The sequence below is a fragment of the Scyliorhinus canicula genome, chromosome 13 (genome assembly GCF_902713615.1).
Source record: "Scyliorhinus canicula chromosome 13, sScyCan1.1, whole genome shotgun sequence".
NCBI classification, from domain to species: domain Eukaryota; kingdom Metazoa; phylum Chordata; class Chondrichthyes; order Carcharhiniformes; family Scyliorhinidae; genus Scyliorhinus; species Scyliorhinus canicula.
The window spans coordinates 12,772,644-12,794,719 of record NC_052158.1 but is presented as its reverse complement, the minus strand read 5'-3'; the positions used below and the strand labels follow the sequence as shown (position 1 = coordinate 12,794,719).

Below are 22,076 nucleotides of genomic sequence, written 5' to 3'. Positions count from 1 at the left end.
CCAAAATGCTTCCTCTGTGCACCCCAACCCTTCACTGATCCACGATCTCGGAGGACAGCTGAGAGTCAACCACATTGCTGTGGGTCTGGAGTCACATGTGAGCCAGACTCGATCCAGATGGCGAACCTCCTCCCCTGATAACATTGGATTTTTCCAATAACCTGGTATATTCACGCCACTGAATTTAAATTCCTCCACTTCCACCCTGATTGGATTCAAACTCGGAGCTGTGACCGTCTGAGATTCAATGATCTCCTTGGTCAGGGGCACACGAGCTTGTACCTGAAGTTTTTGAAGTTGCTCTGCGCCCTTCGCACCCTCAATGCTCAAAGTCCACGACAGGCCACTCAGCCCTTCTAAGCTGTTGCTATTTCCCCAGAGTTTCAATGTCCGGCGCCTGTACTGGAAGAAGGGATGATCAGGCCAACAAACACTTCCTATAGCATTGGGGACACAGTCACGTTCGAGTGTTACGATGGATATGAGCTACATGGTTCAGTCAGCAGGACCTGTATGAAGAATGGTCGATGGAACGGGACCATAACCATCTGCAATTCTGGATGTAAGTGCTTCTCAGAGAGTTCACGAATGAGTTTGTTTATTGTTCAAAATGTCTACCACCCTTTGTATTCACAAAAGTTTCCTAATATCACTCCTGAAAGGCCAAGCACTTTTCAGACACGACCCCCTCATACTTTATCTCCGTCTGCCAAAAGGCCCACTCTCCGTTCCTTCCTCCATCCCCCATTCAACCTCCTCCAACTCCACAACCCCTCAATCTTCACATACACCGATACAACTCACCCCATTCCAACCACTTATCCTTCGCCCATGCTCTATTGCCCCCTTCCCCCATGCTCCCTCCCCCCCAATGCCCCCTCCCTCCCCTCCCACTCTTTCTCCCCCCATGCTCCCTCCCCCCAGCGCTCCCCTCCCCACAATCCCGCCCACCCATGCACCCATCCTCCCCACGTGCCCTTCCCCCCCACGCTCCCTCCCCCCTACGCTCCCCCCCACTCTCCTTCCCCCCACGCTCCCTTCCCCCCAAAGCTCCTCCCTGCCATGCTCCTTTTCGCCCCACGCTCTCTGTCCCCCCCACGCTCGTCCCCCCCACGCTCCCCCCACTCCCTTCACCCCCCCACGCTCCCTCCCCCCCACGCTTCCTTCCCCCATGCTCCATCCCCTCCACGTTCCCTCGCCCCCACGCTCCCTCCCTCCCCACGCTCCCCCCCCACGCTCCCTCCCCCTATGCTCCCCCCACTCTCCTTCCCCCCACGCTCACTTCCCCCCAACGCTCCTCCCCGCCACGCTCCTTTTGCCCCACGCTCCTCCCCGCCACGCTCCTTTTGCCCCACGCTCTCTGTCCCCCCCACGCACGTCCCCCCATGCTCCTGCCATGCTCCTCCCCCCCAGTCCCTTCACCCCCCCACGCTTCCTTCCCCCACGCTCCCTCCCCCCACGCTCCCCCCCCACGCTCCCCCCCACGCTCCCCCCCCATGCTCCCTCCCCCCACGCTCCCCCCCCACGCTCCCACCCCACGCTCCCCCCCACGCTCCCCCCCCACGCTCCCTCCCCCCCACGCTCCCTCCCCCCCCACGCTCCCCCCCCACGCTCCCTCCCCCCAAGCTCCCTCCCCCCACGCTCCCCCCCCCCCGCTCCCCCCCACGCTCCCTCCCCCCACGCTCCCCCCCCCCCACGCTCCCTCCCCCCCCACGCTCCCCCCCACGCTCCCTCCCCCCCCCACGCTCCCTCCCCCCCACGCTCCCTCCCCCCACGCTCCCTCCCCCCACGCTCCCTCCCCCCCACGCTCCCTCCCCCCACGCTCCCTCCCCCCCATGCTCCCTCCCCCCACGCTCCCCCCCATGCTCCATCCCCCCCCACGCTCCCTCCCCCCCACGCTCCCTCCCCCCCACGCTCCCTCCCCCCCCACACTCCCTCCCCCCCACGCTCCCCTCCCCCCCACGCTCCCTCCCCCCACGCTCCCTCCCCCCACGCTCCCTCCCCCCATGCTCCCTCCCCCCACGCTCCCCCCCATGCTCCATCCCCCCCCACGCTCCCTCCCCCCCACGCTCCCTCCCCCCCACGCTCCCTCCCCCCCCACACTCCCTCCCCCCCGCTCCCTCCCCCCCACGCTCCCTCCCCCCACGCTCCCTCCCCCCCATGCTCCCTCCCCCCACGCTCCCCCCCCTGCTCCATCCCCCCCACGCTCCCCTCCCCCCCCCACGCTCCCTCCCCCCACGCTCCCTCCCCCCCCACACTCCCTCCCCCCCACGCTCCATTCCCCCCCCATGCTCCCTCCCCCCACGCTCCCTCCCCCCCCCACGCTCCCCCCCCCCCCGCTCCCTCCCCCCACACTCCCTCCCCCCCACGCTCCCTCCCCCACCGCTCCCTCCCCCCCTCGCTCCCTCCCCCCCCGCTCCCTCCCCCACCGCTCCCTCCCCCACCGCTCCCTCCCCCACCGCTCCCTCCCCCACCGCTCCCTCCCCCACCGCTCCCTCCCCTCCGCTCCCCCCCCACGCTCCCCACCCACGCTCCATCCCCCCCACGCTCCCTCTCCCCCACGCTCCCCCCAACGATCCCCCTCACGCTCCCTCCCTCCCACGCTCCTCGTCCCACGCTCCCTTCCCCCCCCACCCCACCCCCCACGCTCTTCTCCCCATGCTCCCTTTCTCGCCCCAGGCTCTTTCCTCCTTGGCTCTCTTTCCCCCGACGTTCCTCCCCCAACGCTCCTCCCCCCACCCTCCCTTCCCCCCCGCTCCTTCCCCCCCATGCTCCCTCCCCCCCACGCTCCCTCCCCCCCAATGATCCCCCCCCCCACGCTTCCTCCCCCCCATGCTCCCTCCCCCCCAATGATCCACACCCCCTACGCTCCCTTCCCGCCATGCTCCTTCCACCCACACTCTCTTCCCCCACGTTCCCTCCCACCCACATGCCCTTCCCCCCCCAATACTTCCTTTCCCCCCCACGCTCCCTCCCTTCCACGCTCCCTCCCTTCCACGCTCCCTCCCCCCCCATCTCCATCCCCCACATGCTCCTTTCCCCCCATGCTCCCTTCCCCCCACCCTTCCTTCCCCCCCCACGCTCCCTCCCCCCCACGCTCCCCCCCCACGCTCCCTCCCCCCCACGCTCCCTCCCCCCCACGCTCCCCCCACCACGCTCCCCCCCCACGCTCCCTCCCCCCCCCACCTCCCCCCCACGCTCCCCCCCCCCCACGCTCCCCCCCCCACGCTCCCCCCCACGCTCCCCCCCCACGCTCCCTCCCCCCCACGCTCCCTCCCCCCCCACTCCCCCCCCACGCTCCCCCCCCACGCTCCCTCCCCCACGCTCCCCTCTCCCCCCGCCTCCCCCCCCACGCTCCCCACCCCGCTCCCTCCCCCCCGCTCCCTCCCCCCCCGCTCCCCCCCCCCCACGCTCCCCCCCCACGCTCCCCCCCCCACGCTCCCCCCCCACGCTCCCCCCCACCCTCCCTCCCCCCCACGCTCCCTCCCCCCCACGCTCCCCTCCCCCCCCACTCTCCCCCCCCAACGCTCCCCCCTCACGCTCCTCCCCCACGCTCCCTCCCCCCACGCTCCCCCCCCACGCTCCCTCCCCCCACGCTCCCCCCCCCCACGCTCCCACCCCACGCTCCCTCCCCCCACGCTCCCTACCCCCCACGCTCCCTCCCCCCCACGCTCCCCCCCACGCTCCCTCCCCCCACGCTCCCCCCCCACGCTCCCCCCCACCCTCCCTCCCCCCCACGCTCCCCTCCCCCCCACGCTCCCTCCCCCCACGCTTCCTCCCCCCCACGCTCCCTCCCCCCACGCTCCCTCCCCCCCACGCTCCCTCCCCCCCCCACGCTCCCTCCCCCCACGCTCCCTCCCCCCACGCTCCCTCCCCCCCACGCTCCCTCCCCCCCCACGCTCCCCTCCCCCCCATGCTCCCTCCCCCCCAATGATCCGCCCCCACCACGCTCCCTCCCCCCCATGCTCCCTCCCCCCCAATGATCCGCCCCCCCTACGCTCCCTTCCCGCCATGCTCCTTCCACCCACACTCTCTTCCCCCACGTTCCCTCCCACCCACATGCCCTTCCCCCCCCATACTTCCTTTCCCCCCCACGCTCCCTCCCTTCCACGCTCCCTCCCTTCCACGCTCCCTCCCTTCCACGCTCCCTCCCTTCCACGCTCCCTCCCCCCCCACGCTCCATCCCCCACATGCTCCTTTCCCCCCATGCTCCCTTCCCCCCACCCTTCCTTCCCCCCCCACGCTCCTTCCCCCCAATGCTCCTTCCCCCCACACTCTCTTCGCCCCCATGCTCCCTTACCCCCACGATCGTCCCCACCATGATCTGATCCTCCCCCCCACACTCCCTTCCCCGCCACGCTCCTTCCTTCCCCATGCTCCCTTCCCCCCACGCTTCCATTCGCCCCCATGCTCCCCCCACGCTCCCTCCCCCCATGCTCCCTCCCCCCCACCCACGCTCCCCCCCATGCTCCATCCCCCAAACGCTCCCTCCCCCCCATGCTCCCCCCCACCTACGCTCCCACCTATGCTCCCTCCCCCCACGCTCCCTCCCCCCCATGCTCCCTTCCCCCCGGCTTCCGTTCTCCCCATGCCTCCCCCCTCACGCTCCCTTTCCCCCAAGCTCCTTCCCCCCTCCACGCCCTCCCCCCACCCACGCTCCCACCTCCCCCTATGCTCACTCCCCCCCACAAGCTCCCCCCTCCCATGCCATCTTTCCCTGCCCTCTTTCACCTTCCCACCGTGCCTGTCCTCCCTCTGCCTCCCCTCTCTCCTTATGTTCCCCCACTCCTCCCCCACTCCCTCTCTGTTCCCCCTCTCCCTTTCTGCCTCCCCCCACTCCCTCTCTGTCCCTCCCGCTTCCCCTCTGTCTGCTCCTGCTCCCCCTCTGTCTACCCCTGCTCCCCCTTTGTCTCATGCCACTTCCCCTCTGTCTCCCCCTGCTCCCCCGTTCCCCGGCTCTCTCCCCCTGCTCCCCCTTTGTCTCCCTCTGTCTCCCCCTGCTCTCTCTGCTCCCCCTATTTCCCCGCTCCCCCTCTGTTCCCCCACTCCCCCTCTTTTCCTCTCTGTTCCCCCTCTGACCCCCCTTGCTGCCCCCTGCCTCCTGCTCACCCTTTCCACCCCCTCCCTCATCCCGCCCCTACTTTCCGTTTCGCATCTGCCTGTTCTCACTCCCCCTACCTTCACTTCCCTCCACCCTCACTCTACCCACGCACTCTCCTCCCAGCCTCACAGTTCCTGTCATGGGTCCAATTCCTCTCCCTGCACTCTCCCAATGCTGCTCCCCGTCCAAACATCTCTGTCAATCTCTTGAAACCGTTGATTAAATCACTGCTGAAACATTTATATTTCACAGAATTCACCCCTAGTTTTCATGAATGCATTTTGATTTAAACATTGGAGTCTTTGGGACCAGCCCAGTGAAGTCGCCATGCGCATGCTCCAAGGCCAACATATCGTTTCTAATGTGTGGTGTCCCGCACTGCTTACCGTATTCCAGCAACAGACCTGAGGGGCTGAATGGGCCTCCATCTCATCCCTGTGTCTCTGAGTAATTTTACCTTTCAGTTCAATTCTTAAAATGGGTCAGGGACGGCGGCAGCACGACGGCGCAGTGGTTAGCACTGCTGCCTCACGGCGCCGAGGTCCCAGGTTCGATCCCAGCTCTGGGTCACTGTCCGTGTGGAGTTTGCACATTCTCTCCGTATCTGCGTGGGTTATGTATCCACAACCCTAAAGATGTGCAGAGTAGGTGAATTAGCCACACTAAAGTGCCCCTTAATTGGAAAAAATGAATTGCGCACTTTAAATTTATATTTTTAAAAGATGGGTCAGGGATTAGATTGATAGAGGGTTAAGAGAAAGACCTTTGGTGGATCATTCCAGTGGGACTTCCCTCAGTCTGAGTTGGGCGTTATCCCACCAGGAATTGCGCCTTTTCGGAATTCATAGAATGGAAGACATTGAGGGAGGGATGTTTCGGCCTTGCCTGTTTGCCACCCTGGCTTTGCGATAGCTGAAGGCTGCGGGGTTGTAGGTGGCCCGTGAATAATTCCTCCCATCTCTTTCAGCACAACATTGCCTAAACCCCGGGATCCCAGCTGGAGGAAGGAAATCTGGGACGAATTATTGGATCGGTGACAAGGTGGAGTATTCCTGCAACAATGGCCTGGTGCTGATGGGATCGCAGCAGAGAGAGTGCCTGGAGTCAAAGGGGTGGACAGGGCGTGAGCCTAGCTGTCGGCGTAAGTCTTGACCATTCGCACAATCTTTCCATGGTACTACGGGATCTTTGGATTCTAATATAACATTCCTTTACCCCCCCCTTATCTTAATATTTGAATTTAAAAGCACATCTTAAGCTACAACGGTCTCATTAACACACAGTCCTCTTTTAGCACACTGTGGGAAGTCAAACTCCCCTCTGATCCCAAGTGAATGCCTGTAGATTTCTCCGCAAAATCTCTCTAGCTGATTCTTGTACCGTGAACCACCTTGTCTCACTGAACTCTGGTTTCCACACAAGCGATTTCAAATTCCGTATCTAAAGTCACACTGTTGAATCTTCTTTTAAATCATGCTTTCCCTTAATGTTTGTATTCTATAATCCAGACCACGTTTTCCAAACTACACTTTTAAACAAAGCTTCTGCTTCACTTTTAACAGCGAACCTAGTCCAGGATTTTACGCCAACACCTTTAGGTTTTCTTTGTCTTGACTTTGGTGCAAGGTGCTCACAATTACTTCAACTCTCAGTTCCCAGACTGTAATAAAATGGCATCAGATGTTTGATTCACCTTTGAAGGCTGCTGGTTTTTGCAATTGGCACTTTAACGCTTTTTTAGTCTTCTTTGAATTCCTCTGAACAAAACCTTGGCCTCTGCTCACTTAATTCCATTCGTCGTCAACATTCTTTCTGTCCCAATTCCCTGGTTATCTGGACAGTAACTCGCGCTTTAGGAAGCCTACCTCTTTGTAGCTTCCGCTCTGGCAGCTGGTGGAATTTAAATTCATAAATAAATCTGGAATTTGGAAACGCTAGTCTCCGTAATGGTGACCATCAAACCATTCTCGATTATCATAAACCAACTGGTTCGCTAATGTCCTTTGGGGAAGGGAATCTGCCCTCCTGGCCTGGTCTGGCCTACTTATGACTCTGGACCCTCTTAACCACGCTGTGAAATGGTATAGCAAGCTAATCAGTTCAAGGGCAATTAGGGGGGCGGCAATGAATGCTTGGCCAGCCATTGACGCCAACGTCCCACGAAAGAGTACATTTTCCAGAATATTAAAAATGGCTGTCCTCAACTTGGATGTGTCGGAACCAATCGAGGAAGTGGCTCCCGCAAAATCAGCACTTTTCTTTCCTCTGCAGATGGAAGCTCCTTTGACAGTCCGGACGAGGTAGCAGCAGATTTCACAGCCTCATTCACCAGCATGCTGGGCATGACCCAAACTGGAGAAGGCAAGAAACAAGGTACGTTATCTGGCATCTGGTTTCCTCCCACAGTCCAAAGATGTGGGGCGCGATTCTCCGCTGCCCATGACGGGTCGGAGAATAGCGGGAGGGCTTCCCCGACATTTTTCACGCCCTCCCGCTATTCTCCCCCCCCCCACCCCACGGCCGCCCAACGACACGAATCGCTGTTCGCCACTTTTTACGACGAACAGCGATTCTCCCCAGACCTATGGGCCGAGTTCCCAGGCCTTTACGGCCATTTTTACGGCAGCAAACACACCTGCTTGCTGCCGTCGTAAAAACGGCCGCAACATGCCCGTTCTGGGCATCCAGGGCCCCGATTGGCACAGCCATACCACAGCCATGCCAAGGGGGACCTGGGCCCGCGATCGTTGCCCACCGATCGCGGCCAGTGCGTCCGTAACGGACGCACTCTTTCTCCCTCCGCCGCCCCGCAGGATCAGTCTGCGGGGCGGCCGAGGGAGATGATGGCCCCGCGCATGCGCGGGTTGGAGCCGTCCAATCCGCGCATGCGCGGCTGACGTCATCATGACGCTAAGGCCGCGATGCCATGCTTCACGAGGCTCCGCTGCTAGCCCCACCCGGGAGGGGAGAATCGGGTCCAGGGAGGGGGCGCGGAGGCTGCCGTGAAACACGGCCAGTTTCACGGCAGCCTTTACGACTCGCCGCATTTGCGGAGAATCGCGCCCGTGCATCTTAGGTGGATTGGGCCATGATAAATTGCCCTTAGTGTCCAAAAGGTTAGCTGGGGTTACTGGGTAATGGGGATAGGTGGAATGCATCAGGTGAACTCACCTGAGGAAGGAGCAGTGCTCCGAAAGCTAGTGTTTGAAACAAACATGTTGGACTTTAACCTGGTGTTGTGAGACTTCTTACTGTGAAAGTTCAGTGACTAAAGAGTGAGCGACATGAGAAATCGGGAATATGGGGAAAGATCGGACAAAAAAGAAAGCCATTTAAGAAATGATCATGGACATCCAGGGGATGTGGCTGTAAAGCAAGCGGGGCCCAGTCAGGTGAACCAAATGGACTGGGAATCTGGTGACCTTTCACCCCAGACAGCAGGGAACAATTCCAAAGCCCCGAGAAAAGTCTCCTGCACCAGCTTGACCAATTTGGCACCTTATGTCTGATTGGGCCTGCAGCTCGGATTGACAATTCTGATTGGGCCTGCAGCTCGGATTGACAATTCTGATTGGGCCTGCAGCTCGGATTGACAATTCTGATTGGGCCTGTAGCTCGGATTGACAATTCTGATTGGGCCTGCAGCTCGGATTGACAATTCTGATTGGGCCTGCAGCTCGGATTGACAATTCTGATTGGGCCTGCAGCTCGGATTGACAATTCTGATTGGACATTTTTCAGTTGCTTTCACAACATGACCTCCCATCTCCAACTGGTCCAACAGCCTTTACTGCCCCCCTGCCCCAATTCTCCGCCACTTATATAATTAAGCCATAATTTGAAGAAATCGGACAAAACGACAAATGTCAGGTTTGTTTAGTTGTTGTGACATATTTCCCTCCCAGGTTCCACTTGCAGCAGTGTCCAGTGACCTTAACCTTTGAATTGTTGGAGACTCCAGGTAATGCTAAAGGGTTGGCAATACCAACCGGTGGAGTTCCATCGTCAAGCTAGGCGTCCGCCTTCGTCTAAAGACAGTTGGCGGATGGACTCAATTCGGGAGGAGTAGTGCATGGGGGAGGGGTGGTTTAACGGCAACACCATGAAGGGTGGGAAGGGCAGGACCGCCAGTGCAGGCTGAGCCAGGGGTGCTTGATGCCCACTGGAAAGAGTCTGTGTCTTCCATTCACAGGATTCCCATTCCCTGAGTGCCAACATGATCCATAACATTCCGGCTTTAACCATCTGCTCCTCCGCAGCATCTACTGCTCGCAAAATTCACCTCAGCAAGGATACACCACTTCATATATACATCCTTCTCGATGCTTCTGAAAGTGTTGGTGAGAAAAATTTCTTAGACTCGAAGAAAGTGGCTGAGAACCTCATCAACAAGGTAAGAGAGCAATCACCGTCGGCAAGTGGCCTGAATTGACAAACGTTATTATTTCACTTTTTTTTCTGCACTGCATTTCATCAGACACATTTGCCTCATGTAAGAACAGCCCCGCTTGATCGCCACTCCATTCACCACCTTAATCATTCATTCCTTCCACTGCTGACACACAATGGGAGCAGTGCGTACCGTCTAATAATAATAATGATCTTTATTGTCACAGGTAGGCTTACATTAACACTTCAATGAAGTTACTGTGAAAAGCCCCTCGTCGCCACATTCCGGCGCCTGTTTGGGTACACAGGGGGAGAATTCAGAATGTCCAAATTACCTAACAGCACGTCTTTCGGGACTTGTGGGAGGAAACCGGATCACCCGGAGAAAACCCACGCAGACACGGGGAGAACGTGCAGACTCCACACAGACAGTGACCCAAGCCGGGGATTGAATCTGGGACCCTGGAGGTGTGAAGCAAATTTTCTACCCATTGTGCTACCGGCATCTACAAGATGCATTGCAACAACTCACCCAGGCTCCTTAGGCAGCACCTTCCAAACCCCCAAATTCTACAATCTGGAAGGACGGACGAGGGCAGCAGATAGACAGGAACACCACCACCTGGAAGCTCCCCTCCAAAACCACACACCATCCTGACTTGGGAACTTATCACCGTTCCTTCACTGTCACTGGGACACAATCTCGCAACTTCCTTCCGAATAGCCCGGTGGGTGTCCCTCTACCAGACACGGTTCACGAAGGTGGCTCGCTGCCACCTTATTGAGGGCAGTTAAGGATGGGCAACAAACCTTGCCAATGACACTCGCATCTCGTGACTGAATAGAGGGAAAAAATATTGTTATTCTCAGGCCAGTGGACGGTGAATTTTTTTTTTGTCTCCTAGATTGCAAGTTTTGACGTTCGGCCCAGGTTTGGTATTATATCGTATGCATCCGAGCCAATGGTGATAGCTAACCTCTATGATGAGATGCAATCCAATGCTGAAGACGTTATCGACTTATTACAAAATTCAGAGAATGCCAATTACATGAGTAAGTTGCGCTTTGAAGAGTGAGTGTCATTCAGAATCCATTAATGGCCTAAGAAGAGCATAAGAGATAACAACAGCAATGGTCTATTCAGCTCCTCATGTTTGCTCAGTCCGGGCAGCACGGTGGCACGGTGGTTAGCATTGTTGCCTACGGCGCTGAGGACCCGGGTTCGAATCCCGGCCCTGGGTCACTGTCCGTGTGGAGTTTGCACATTCTCCCCGCGTCTGCGTGAGTTTCGCCCCCGCAACCCAAAAGATGTGCAGGATAGGCAGATGGGCAGCACGGTAGCATGGTGGTTAGCATAAATGCTTCACAGCTCCAGGGTCCCAGGTTCGATTCCCGGCTGGGTCACTGTCTGTGCGGAGTCTGCACGTCCTCCCCGTGTGTGCGTGGGTTTCCTCCGGATGCTCCGGTTTCCTCCCACAGTCCAAAGATGTGCGGGTTAGGTGGATTGGCCATGCTAAATTGCCCGTAGTGTCCTAAAAAAGTAAGGTTAAGGGGGGGGGGGGGTTGTTGGGTTACGGGTATAGGGTGGATACGTGGGTTTGAGTAGGGTGATCATTGCTCGGCAGAACATCGAGGGCCGAAGGGCCTGTTCTGTGCTGTACTGTTCTATGTTCTATGTTCTATAGGTGGATTGGCCACGTTAAATTGCCCCTTAATTGGAAAAAATAATTGGGTACACTAAATTTATCAAAAAAAAATGTTTGCTCAGTCCTTCTACCACAACCTCCCTTTTTCTGTAAGAACCCATGGATCTTTGATGCCCTGGACACCGACCCCCCCCCCCCCCCCCCCCCCCCCCCCCCAATCCCCCCATAGAAATGACTAAATATCACACCGCTTTGTGAAGCTGGGGTTGGTTAATTGATGGCACTGGGCAAGACCAAACGGCCTCATGGAAAAATAGAAGGGGCAACCTCCAAACTTCGGTGATTCCATCCCGGTGCAATGAAGAGGAAATTCACGCTGCTGCCTCCAGTTTTGGGCACTCAACGGGCACTGGGGAAAAACTCAGACCTGGTGGGTGTTTTCAGAATTCCCTGCGGGATATTATTGGTCTTTGAAGGAATGCATCAACCAGAGCTCCAAGGGCTAGGTTATGAGGATCGACTCAATAAATGGGGTTGTATTCCCCGGAAACATTGAGGGAGTGATTCGATTGAGAGATTCATGATTTTGAAAAGAATCGATTAGGAAATATCAGAGGGAACCTTTTCCAGCTGCTGGGAAGGGCCACGACAATGAGACGTAGCCTCCGGATCAGAACCTGGCCATCCAACAGCGAAGGTAGGAAAGTCTGCCAATTATAGATTGGGTAGGGCATAGAAAGAGGACATTTGGCCGTCATGTCCGTGCTGGCTCTCTGCAAGCTCAGTTCACCCAGTGTCACTCCCTTGCTTTTCCCCCATGCTCCTCAAAATTCTTCCTCTGTAGATAATGGTTCAATTCTCTTCCGAATGCCCCGATTGAAACGGTGTCCACCACCCTCTCAGGCTGGCGATTTCAGGTCAGAAAGACTGGCCATGTTTTTTTCCCCTGTTACCGTTGTTTCTTTTGCCAATCACCTTAAATCACCTCTGATGATCGACCCTTCCACCAGAGCGAGCAGTTTCTGCCTAACTGTGGATGGGCAAATGGCCTCTGAGAAGATCTGCTTTAGGGCCTCCTTATGGAGAGACCTCAGGTGGGCCTCACACCTCAGGACTGACCCCGAACTGGAGAATCTAGAATATGGCGGCGAGAGGATATGCAGACTCAGGGTAAGGGGCCGATCATTTAGGACTGTGATGTCTTCACTAAAAGGGCTGGGACTCTTTGGAATTCTCTACCCCAGAGGATTGTGGACGATCTGTCATTGAATATATTTAAGGCTGGGATAGACTAAATTTTGGTTCCTCAGGGAATCAAGGAATATTGGAGTGGGGGGGGGGGGGGGGGGAATGAAAAAGTGTGATCGGAAGCCAAGATCAAAATGATCATATAGAATGATGGAGCAGGCCCAAATGGTCCACTCCTATTTCTTATGTTCTTAGCAATGATGCATTGGCCTGAGATGGGGTGCAGTGAAGATTTAGCAGAATGATACCAGGGCTGAAGGGGTTCCATTAGGAGGCCATAGACCCCGACTTGTATTTGTCAGCGTATAGACGATGAAAGGGCAGTGGTATTGAGGTGTCGAAGATGATTAAAAGATTCAATGGTGTAGATAAAGAAAAAAAGCAATTTCCTGTACGAGTGAGGATGGCCAGGGGAGCTGAGAAAGGAGGGAGACAGAAGTTTGAAATTAGAACAGGGTCATACAGGGTGATTCATAGAATTTACAGTGCAGAAGGAGGCCATTCGGCCCATTGAGTCTGCACCGGCCCTTGGGAAGAGCACCCTACTGAAGCCCACGCATCCCCGTAACCTCAGTTGCATGATGTCCGCAAGCACTTCATCACGCAAAGAGGAGTGGAAATGTGCAACGATGCCCCCCCTCCCCTCCCCCCCCACCCCCATCCCGCTCCCATCAAACTGCTCAGTCTGCTGCAGGGTGTGGTAGGGGGTTGGTGGGTAGGTGGGTGGGAGTCCGTGGATGGATGGCGGGGATCAATTGAAAATGTCAAAATCTGAATCTGAGATTGATGGTATTTTATTTGGTAAGGGTTCCAAATATTCACACTTTGATTGAAGAAATTTCTCCTCCTCTCAGTTCTAAATGTTTGTTCCCTGATCCTTAGACTGTTCCCGTGTTTTCGAATACCCCAACCAGTGGAAAAAATCCCTCGACATCCACCCTGTCAAGTTCCTTCAATTAAATTGCCTCTGATTCTTCTTAACTCGAAAGAACATAGACCCAATTTACTCAACCTCTCATCATAGGACAACAGGGTAGATGCAAGGAGGATGTTCTCGTTGATGGACGTGTCCAGAGCCAGGGGTCACAGTCTGACGATGCAGGGTAGGCCATTTAGAACAGAGATTAGGAGAGATTTCTTCACAGAGAGTGTTGGCGTGTGGAATTCGCTACCACGGAGCCGAAACATCGTGGGCAGGATTCTCTGGTTGCTGACATCAAAATCGAGTTCGGCGATTGGCCGGAGAATTCCCGTTCACGGCTGAATCGGCGCCCCTTTTGCGATAGTCCGCACCCTCCAAAGCAGCATACTCGCTTGAGGCCCTCCCCCCCGATACTCCGCCTCCGACCGGCTGAGTTCCCGACGGCGTCGGTCGCATGTGGTCTCATCCGTCGGGAATTCGGCGTGGCGGCTGCGGACTTAGTCCAGCGTCGCCACAGTCGGGGGAGGGACAATCTCTTTGCCAGGGGCTGGGGACACTGTTGGGGGTTGTTCCCGGCTCTGGGTCACAGTCTGTGTGGAGTTTGCACATTCTCCCCGTGCTTGCGTGGGTTTCACCCCCACAACCCAAAGATGTGCAGGGTAGATGGATTGGCCACGCTAAATGGGGTTAAGAGGGGTTAGTGGGTTATAGGGATAGGGTGGAAGTGAAGGCTTAAGTGGGGCGGTGCAGACTCGATGGGCCGAATGGCCCCCTTCTGCACTGTATGTTCTATGTATCTATGTAAATTGCTCCTTAATTGAAAATAATGAATTGGGTACTCTAAATTTTTTTTTTAAAAAGGTACAGCGCGTGGGGTGAAGGGGATCAAAGGATAGGGGAGCGGGGAAGACAGGATTCGGTTATTGAGTTGGATGATCAGCCATGATCGTAATGGATGATGGAGCAGGCTCGAAGGCCCAAATTTGCCTTCTCCAGCTCCTATTTTCTCACTCTCTCATCTCAGGGACCAATTTAGTGAACTCCCGGTGTACCGCCTCCAAAGGAGACCAAAACGGAACTTGTCATTCCAGATGTGATTTCACCAAATCCCTGTACACTTGCAGCATTTTACCATGCCACTTAAACCAATCAATCTCTCATTTTGTTTCTTGTGTTTCACAGTTCATGGTGACAGGAGAGGTACTGACATCCATAGCGCACTGACCAAAGTCCTGGAAATTATGTCCCTTACAAAAGAGATGTTTCGTGACACCTGGGCCGACATAAGATTTGTCACCATACTATTTACTGATGGTGAGTACGCTGTGTTACTGAGGAGTTCCTGGTGAGTGGTTGGGGGAACAGGAGATGGGGGGTCGATCTGACAGGAGTGTTGTTGAACCACCGCACATTGTCCCGGATTCATGCAGCTCTAACAAGCTCAAGGCAGCCAGCAACCATCCTGGTTAAAGCAGTCAAGGCCTTGGCTATGCCCCAGATTGATTCAATCTTCAACCGCTTCCCCAACCACCCCGTCTTAGTATTTCCCTCTGTTTCCTATGTGCTCCCACCAGCAAGAACAGTCACTGCCTCCAACATTGTGCACAGCAACAGCAGTACGCACCATCTGCATGGCAGCACAGTGGTTAGCACTTTGGCTTCGCAGCGCCCGGGACCCGGGTTCGACTCCTGGCTTGGGTCACTGTCTGTGCGGAGTCCGCACCTTCTCCACATATCTGTGTGGGTTTCCTCCGGGTGCTCCGGCTTCCTTCCACAATTCTCGAAAGACATGCTTGTTCGGTGAATCGGACATCCTGAATTCTCCCTCTTTGCACCCAAACATGCACCGGAATGTGGCGACTCGGGATTTTCAGAGAAACTTCACTGCAGTGTTAATGTAAACCTACTTGTGACGCTAATAAAGATAATTATTATTAAGATGCAGTGGGGAAACTCGCCAAAACTCCTTTCAGACCAGTTGCCTCTACCTTGTAGAAGGGCAGCAGATGCATGGTCACACCACAATTTGCAAGTTCCCCTCCAAGCCACTCACCATCCTGACTTGTAAATATATCGGCCGTTCCTTCACTTTCGCTCGGTCAAAAACCCTGGAACTCATTCCCTAACAGCACAGTGGGTGTGCCTACACCATGGAAACTGCAGCGGGTTCGAGAAGGCAGCTCACCACCAGTGCCTCGAGGGCAACCAAGGAAGGGCAATAAATGTTGGCCTCACCAGGGACGCCCACATCACGCGGGCAAAGAAACAAAAGAAGGATGATGTTGGCTGTGAAGTGTTTGGGAGATTATTCATCAAGCGCTATTTAATGATGAGCCCTGGGTTTCTAAAAGATCTTTTTGTATTCCAGGGAAAGCAAACATGGGAGGTGACCCCAAAACAGCTGTTGTGAAAATAAAGAATTTTGTGGCGGCACAGGGGAAATCGGAAGCTTATCTCGGTGAGAATTCTCGAAACCATTTCATCCGACTCCAAGCCCGGTGGTGACATATGAAACTTGACCCCAATCCTTTCCTTGAAAATAGTCTTGTATACAGAATGTGACATTACCTTTGTGCAAATGTGTTGGTGCAATAGCTCTGTCATTGGACCAGTAATCTAGAGATTCTTGGTAAAGCTCTGCGCACCGGTTTGGGTAGGTGCAGCAAGCAATTAGGAAGGCAAATGGTGTGTTTTTTTTTAAAATAATTTTTATTGAAAGAGTTTTTCCATACAAACATTTACCCCTACTAATTTTTAAATTATTTACAACACAATCCCTCTAGGCAAATGTCCCTCCCTCGCCCGCCCTCTCGCGCGCACCAGTCCTCCCCACCCCCCCCCCCCCCCCAGGCAACCTTAACAAACAAGGCAGCCTACAGTTTCAGACATGAGCAGCGAGCAGACTTGCCCGCGTTACAGTCGTGCATGTCCCCCCACGGCCCTTGCTGCCCCCCCTCCCCTCCCCCCCCCTCCCTCCCCCCCCTCCCTCCCCCCCCTCCCTCCCCCCCCCCCCCCCCCCCCCCCCGGGTTGCTGCTGCCACGACCCCGAACGTCTATCTCTGATCTAAAAAGTCAAGGAAAGGTTGCCACCGCCTGGCGAATCCCTGTACCGACCCTCTCAGGGCAAATTTGATCCTTTCTAGCTGAATATAGCTAGCCATATCATTAATCCAAGTTTCAACGCTTGGAGGCCTCGCGTCCTTCCATTGAATTAATATCCTTCGTCGAGCCACTAGGGACGCAAAGGCCAGTATTCCGGCCTCCCTAGCCTCCTGTACCCCCGGTTCTACCCCGACCCCAAAGATCGCAAGCCCCCATCCTGGTTTGACCCTGGACCCCACCACCTTCGACACCGTCCTTGCCACCCCCTTCCAGAACCCTTCCAGCACCGGACATGCCCAGAACATATGCACATGGTTCGCTGGGCTTCCCAGACATCTGACACACCTGTCCTCACCCCCAAAGAACCGGCTCATCCTTGTCCCCGTCATGTGAACTCTATGCAGCACCTTAAATTGAATGAGGCTCAGTCTCGCACACGAGGAGGAAGAGTTGACCTTCTCCAGTGCATCCGCCCACGTCCCGTCTTCTATCTGCTCTCCCAGCTCCCCTTCCCACTTGGCTTTCAGCTCCTCCCCTGATGCTGCTTCCGCCTCCTGCATTATCTTGTAGATGTCTGATATCTTCCCCCCTCCGACCCAGACCCCCGAGAGCACCCTATCACTCGCCCCCTTACTGGGGAGCAGGGGAAACCCCTCCACCTGCCGCCTAGCAAATGCCTTCACTTGTAAATATCTGAACATGTTTCCCGGGGGGAGCTCAAACTTCTCCTCCAGCCCACCCAGGCTCGCAAACCTCCCCTCTATAAACAGGTCCTTCAGCTGCCGTATGCCCACCCTGTACCAGCTCTGAAATCCCCCGTCGATGTTCCCCGGGATGAATCTATGGTTCCCTCTTATTGGCGCCGCCAACAGACCTCCCATTTCCCCCCTATGTCGCCTCCACTGCCCCCATATCTTGAGGGTGGCCGCCACCACCGGGCTCGTGGTGTACCTCGTGGGGGGGAGCGGCCATGGTGCCGTTACTAGGGCCCCCAGGCTTGTGTTGCCACAGGACGCCCTCTCCATTCGTTTCCAAGCTGCCCCCTCCCCTTCCATCACCCACTTGCGCACCATTGACACATTTGCCGCCCAGTAGTACCCCGAGAGATTGGGCAGTGCCAGCCCTCCACTGTCCCTGCTCCGCTCCAAAAAGACCCTCCTCACCCTTGGGGTGCCATGCGCCCACACGTAGCTCATGATGCTACTCGTCACCTTTTTGAAGAAGGCCCTAGGGAGGAAGATGGGCAAGCACTGAAATAAAAACAAGAACCTTGGGAGGACCGTCATTTTGATTGACTGCACCCTCCCCGCCAGCGACAACGGTACCATGTCCCACCTCTTAAATTCCTCCTCCATCTGTTCCACCAGCCTGGAAAAGTTCAACTTGTGGAGGGTCCCCCAGTTCCTTGCCACCTGCACCCCTAAGTACCTAAAGCTCTTTCCTGCTCGCTTGAAGGGGAGTCTCCCAATACCCTCTCCCTGGTCCCCCGGGTGTATCACAAAAACCTCGCTTTTGCCCAAATTTAGTTTGTACCCCGAAAAGTCCCCAAACTCTGCTAATAGTTCCATTATCTCCGGCATTCCCCCTTCTGGGTCTGCCACGTACAGCAGTAGATCATCCGCATACAGCGATACTCGATGTTCCTCCCCTCCCCTAGTCAGTCCTCTCCACCCCCCTGAACCCCTCAGTGCCATCGCCAACGGTTCAATCGCCAGTGCGAAAAGTAGGGGGGATAGGGGACATCCCTGCCTGGTCCCTCGGTGGAGCCCGAAATACTCCGACCTCCTCCCGTTTGTCACTACACTCGCCGTCGGGGCCGAGTAGAGCAACTTCACCCACTTAATAAACCCTTCCCCAAACCCAAACCGTTCCAACGTCTCCCACAGGTACTCCCACTCCACCCTATCGAATGCCTTCTCCGCGTCCAGCGCTACCACTATCTCAGCCTCCCCCTCCACTGCCGGCATCATAATTACATTCAGCAATCTCCGCACGTTCGTGTTGAGCTGCCGCCCCTTCACGAACCCCGTCTGGTCCTCATGGATTACCCCTGGCACACAATCCTCTATTCTAGCTGCCAGGATCTTTGCCAGCAACTTGGCATCCACGTTCAGAAGCGAGATAGGCCTGTAGGACCCGCACTGCACGGGGTCTTTATCCCGCTTCAATATCAGGGAGATCAGAGCCTGCGACATTGTCGGGGGCAGAACCCCCCCCTCTCGCGCCTCATTAAAGGCTCGTACCAGTACCGGTCCCACCAAGTCCACATTTTTCTTATAGAATTCCACCGGGAACCCATCTGGCCCCGGCGCCTTCCCCGCTTGCATCTGACCTATTCCCTTGACTAGCTCCTCTAGCCCTATTGGCGCCCCCAGCCCTTCTACCAGCCCCTCCTGGACCCTTGGGAACCTCAATTTGTTTAGGAAGTCCTCCATTCCCCCTCTCCTCGTCGGCGGCTCAGACCGATACAACTCCTTGTAAAAATCCCTGAAGACCCCGTTCACTTCTTGCCCCTTCTGCACTACCTTCCCGCCCCTCTCCTTCACTCCCCCAATCTCCCTAGCCGCATCTCGTTTGCGAAGCTGGTGTGCCAGCATCCTGCTCGCCTTTTCCCCATACTCATAGACCGCGCCCTGTGCCCTTCTCCACTGCGTCTCTGCCTTCCTGGTGGTCAGCAGGTCGAACTTGACCTGCAGGCTGCGCCGTTCTCCCAGCAGCCCCTCCTCTGGTGCCTCCGCATATCTCCTATCCACTTCCAATAGCTCCCCCACCAGCCTCTCCCTCTCCTGCCTCTCCTTTCTTTCTCTGTGCGCCCTTATGGAGATCAGCTCTCCCCTGATCACTGCCTTCAGGGCCTCCCAGACCATCCCCACCTGCACCTCACCCGTGTCATTCAAGTCCAGATAGCTTTCAATGCTCTTCCGGACCCTTTTACACACCTCGTCGTCCGCTAACAGCCCCACATCCAGCCGCCACAGCGGGCGCTGGTCCCGCGCCTCCCCCATTTCCACATCCACCCAATGCGGTGCATGATCAGAGATCGCAATGGCCGAGTACTCAGCTTCCCGTACCCTCGGGATCAGCCCCCTGCTCAACACGAAGAAATCGATTCTGGAGTACACTCTATGGACGTGGGAGAAAAAGGAATACCCCCTCGCCCTCGGCCTACCAAACCTCCATGGGTCTACTCCTCCCATCTGCTCCATGTACCCCCTCAGCACTTCTGCCGCTGCCGGCCTCCTATTGGTCCTTGAGCTCGATCTGTCTAGCCCGGGGTCCAGCACTGTGTTAAAGTCCCCCCCCATGATCAAGCCCCCTGCCTCCAGTCCCGGAATGAGGCCCAATAGGCGCCTCATAAAACCCGCGTCATCCCAGTTCGGGGCATATACGTTGACCATCACCACTTTCTCCCCCTGCAGCTTACCCTTCACCATCACATACCTACCCTCCTTATCCGCCACCACCTCCTCCGCCACGAACGACACCCTCTTTCCCACCAGAATCGCCACCCCCCGGTTCTTTGCGTCCAATCCAGAGTGGAACACCTGTCCCACCCACCCCCTTCTCAGGCGAACCTGGTCCACTACCTTCAGATGGGTCTCCTGTAACATTGCTACATCAGCCTTCAGTCCCTTCAGGTGTGAGAATACCCTTGATCTCTTGACCGGCCCATTCAACCCCCTCACGTTCCAAGTGATCAGCCGGGTCGCGGGACGACCCGCCCCCTTCCCCTGCCGATTAGCCATGTCCTGTTCCCTGCTCGCCCCGGGTCGACCCTTCCCTTCTGACCCGCTCCCCATGGCGATGTCCCCCTCCCCCCACCTCTCCAGCCCTCCACTTCCCGTTTCTGGTCTTTTCAGCAGCAACCCGGTATCCCTCCCTAACCCCCCTCCCCCCCCACCCCCAGGCTAGGACCCCTCCTAGCCGCGATGTACCCTCCATCGTACTCCCGTAAGTCAGCTGGTTCACGCTGACCCGGCTGCTCCTGCCACACTCCGACTCCCCCCGGCTTGGGGGGGGGGGCCTCCCCCCCCTTGCCACTCCTCCCTGGCCCCGCTCCAGCGCGGGAAAGGTCGCCATTGCTAGCCACGCCCCGCACTCCTCCCCTCCCCCCTCCTCTGCCCCGCGCGCGGGAAAACAGAGGAAAGCCCGCGCTTTCGCCCTGCCACACCCCACCCCGCCATCTTCAGTTCCACCCCCGTCCCCGTCCATGCCTGTAAAAGAACCCCCCCTAGGAACCCATATCCCCGATCTGCTCTCCCCCCCGTCCCACCTCCCCAACTTAACATTATAAATAACAGATAAATAACAAATAACAATGTACTTAACAGTCGCCCTCTACCAAACTGCATAAATAACCATAAATAACCATGAATAACCACAATAACAATAACTAAGGGAAGTTGGCAAAGGGGGAAAAAACATCAGAAGAAAAACCACAGCAAGAGTTCAAAATCCAAACAAAGAATTCAGCAGAAAGTACCCGAGCGGCTACGGCCGCCAAGTATCCCCTGGGTCTAATTCGAGTCCAGTTTCTCTTCCTGTACAAAGGCCCACGCCTCCTCTGGGGACTCAAAATAGTGGTGTTGGTTCCTGTAGGTGACCCACAAGCGCGCTGGCTGCAGCATTCCGAACCTGATCCGTTTTGCATGTAGCACCGCCTTCGTCCGGTTGTACCGGGCCCGCCGCTTTGCCACCTCCGCACTCCAGTCCTGGTAGACCCTCACCGTCGAATTCTCCCACTTGCTGCTCCTTTCCCTCTTGGCCCACTCCAGCACTCTCTCACGGTCGCTGAGTCGCTGGAACCGCACCAGCACCGCCCTCGGGGGCTCATTTGCTCTTGGCCTCCTAGCCATGACCCTGTAGGCCTCTTCCAGCTCCAGGGGCGAAGGGACGGCCCCTGCCCCCATCAGGGAGCTCAGCATTTCTGCTACATATCCCGGGAGGTCTGACCCCTCCAGGCCTTCTGCCAGGCCCAAGATCCTCAGGTTCTTCCGCCTCATTCGGGTATCCAGCTCCTCAAAACGGCTCTGCCATTTCAGGTGGAGTGCCTCGTGCACCTCTACCTTTCCCACGAGGACCGTGGCCTCCTCCTCCCTCACAGTCATCTCCTGTTGCAGCTCCCGAATCGACGCCTCTTGGGTCGCCTGGGCTCCCATCAGCCTGGTGGTCGTCGCATTCATTGACTCCAAGAGCTCCATTTTCAGCTCCGTAAAGAAGCGCAGGAGCGCGGCCTGCTGCTCCTCCGCCCATTTCCTCCATTCCTCGGGTGCGCCACCGGCCGCCATTTTGGTCTTCCTCCCCCGCTTTTTTTTGGGAGCTGCTGTTGCTTTCTTTACCACCCCACTCCGGGTACCGACCATAAAGTTGGTCTGGTTCTCTTCAGGGAGCCTTCCCCCACCGGGATTTGTCCTTACAGCGCCGTTGGGGCCCTCCAATCGGCCCGAAAACACCTTTGTAGCAGGAGCAGCCAAACGTGCGACTTAGCTGGTCATAGCCGCAACCGGAAGTCCAAATGGTGTGTTGGCAAGAGGATTTGAGTTCCGAAGTAGAAATGTCTTACTTCAGTTATACAGGGCCCTGGTGAGACCATACCTGGAGTATTGCTTGCAGTTTCCCTACCTAAGAAAGGATACACTTGCCATAGAGCAGAGGTTTACTCGGCTGA

At 56.8% G+C, this 22,076-nt stretch overlaps 1 protein-coding gene across 2 annotated transcripts in view; it reads left to right on the top strand.

Annotated features, from left to right (window-relative positions):
• Window positions 1–22,076, top strand: part of LOC119976391 (complement factor B-like) — a 109,570-nt gene that overhangs the window by 14,299 nt on the left and 73,195 nt on the right. For both annotated transcript variants that reach the window (XM_038816904.1, XM_038816903.1), the window contains exons 3-9: window positions 380–562; window positions 6,069–6,242; window positions 7,373–7,474; window positions 9,361–9,494; window positions 10,396–10,543; window positions 14,489–14,620; window positions 15,675–15,764. In XM_038816904.1, coding sequence (XP_038672832.1) covers window positions 380–562; window positions 6,069–6,242; window positions 7,373–7,474; window positions 9,361–9,494; window positions 10,396–10,543; window positions 14,489–14,620; window positions 15,675–15,764 — 963 coding nt within the window. The remainder of the gene's footprint in view (window positions 1–379; window positions 563–6,068; window positions 6,243–7,372; window positions 7,475–9,360; window positions 9,495–10,395; window positions 10,544–14,488; window positions 14,621–15,674; window positions 15,765–22,076) is intronic.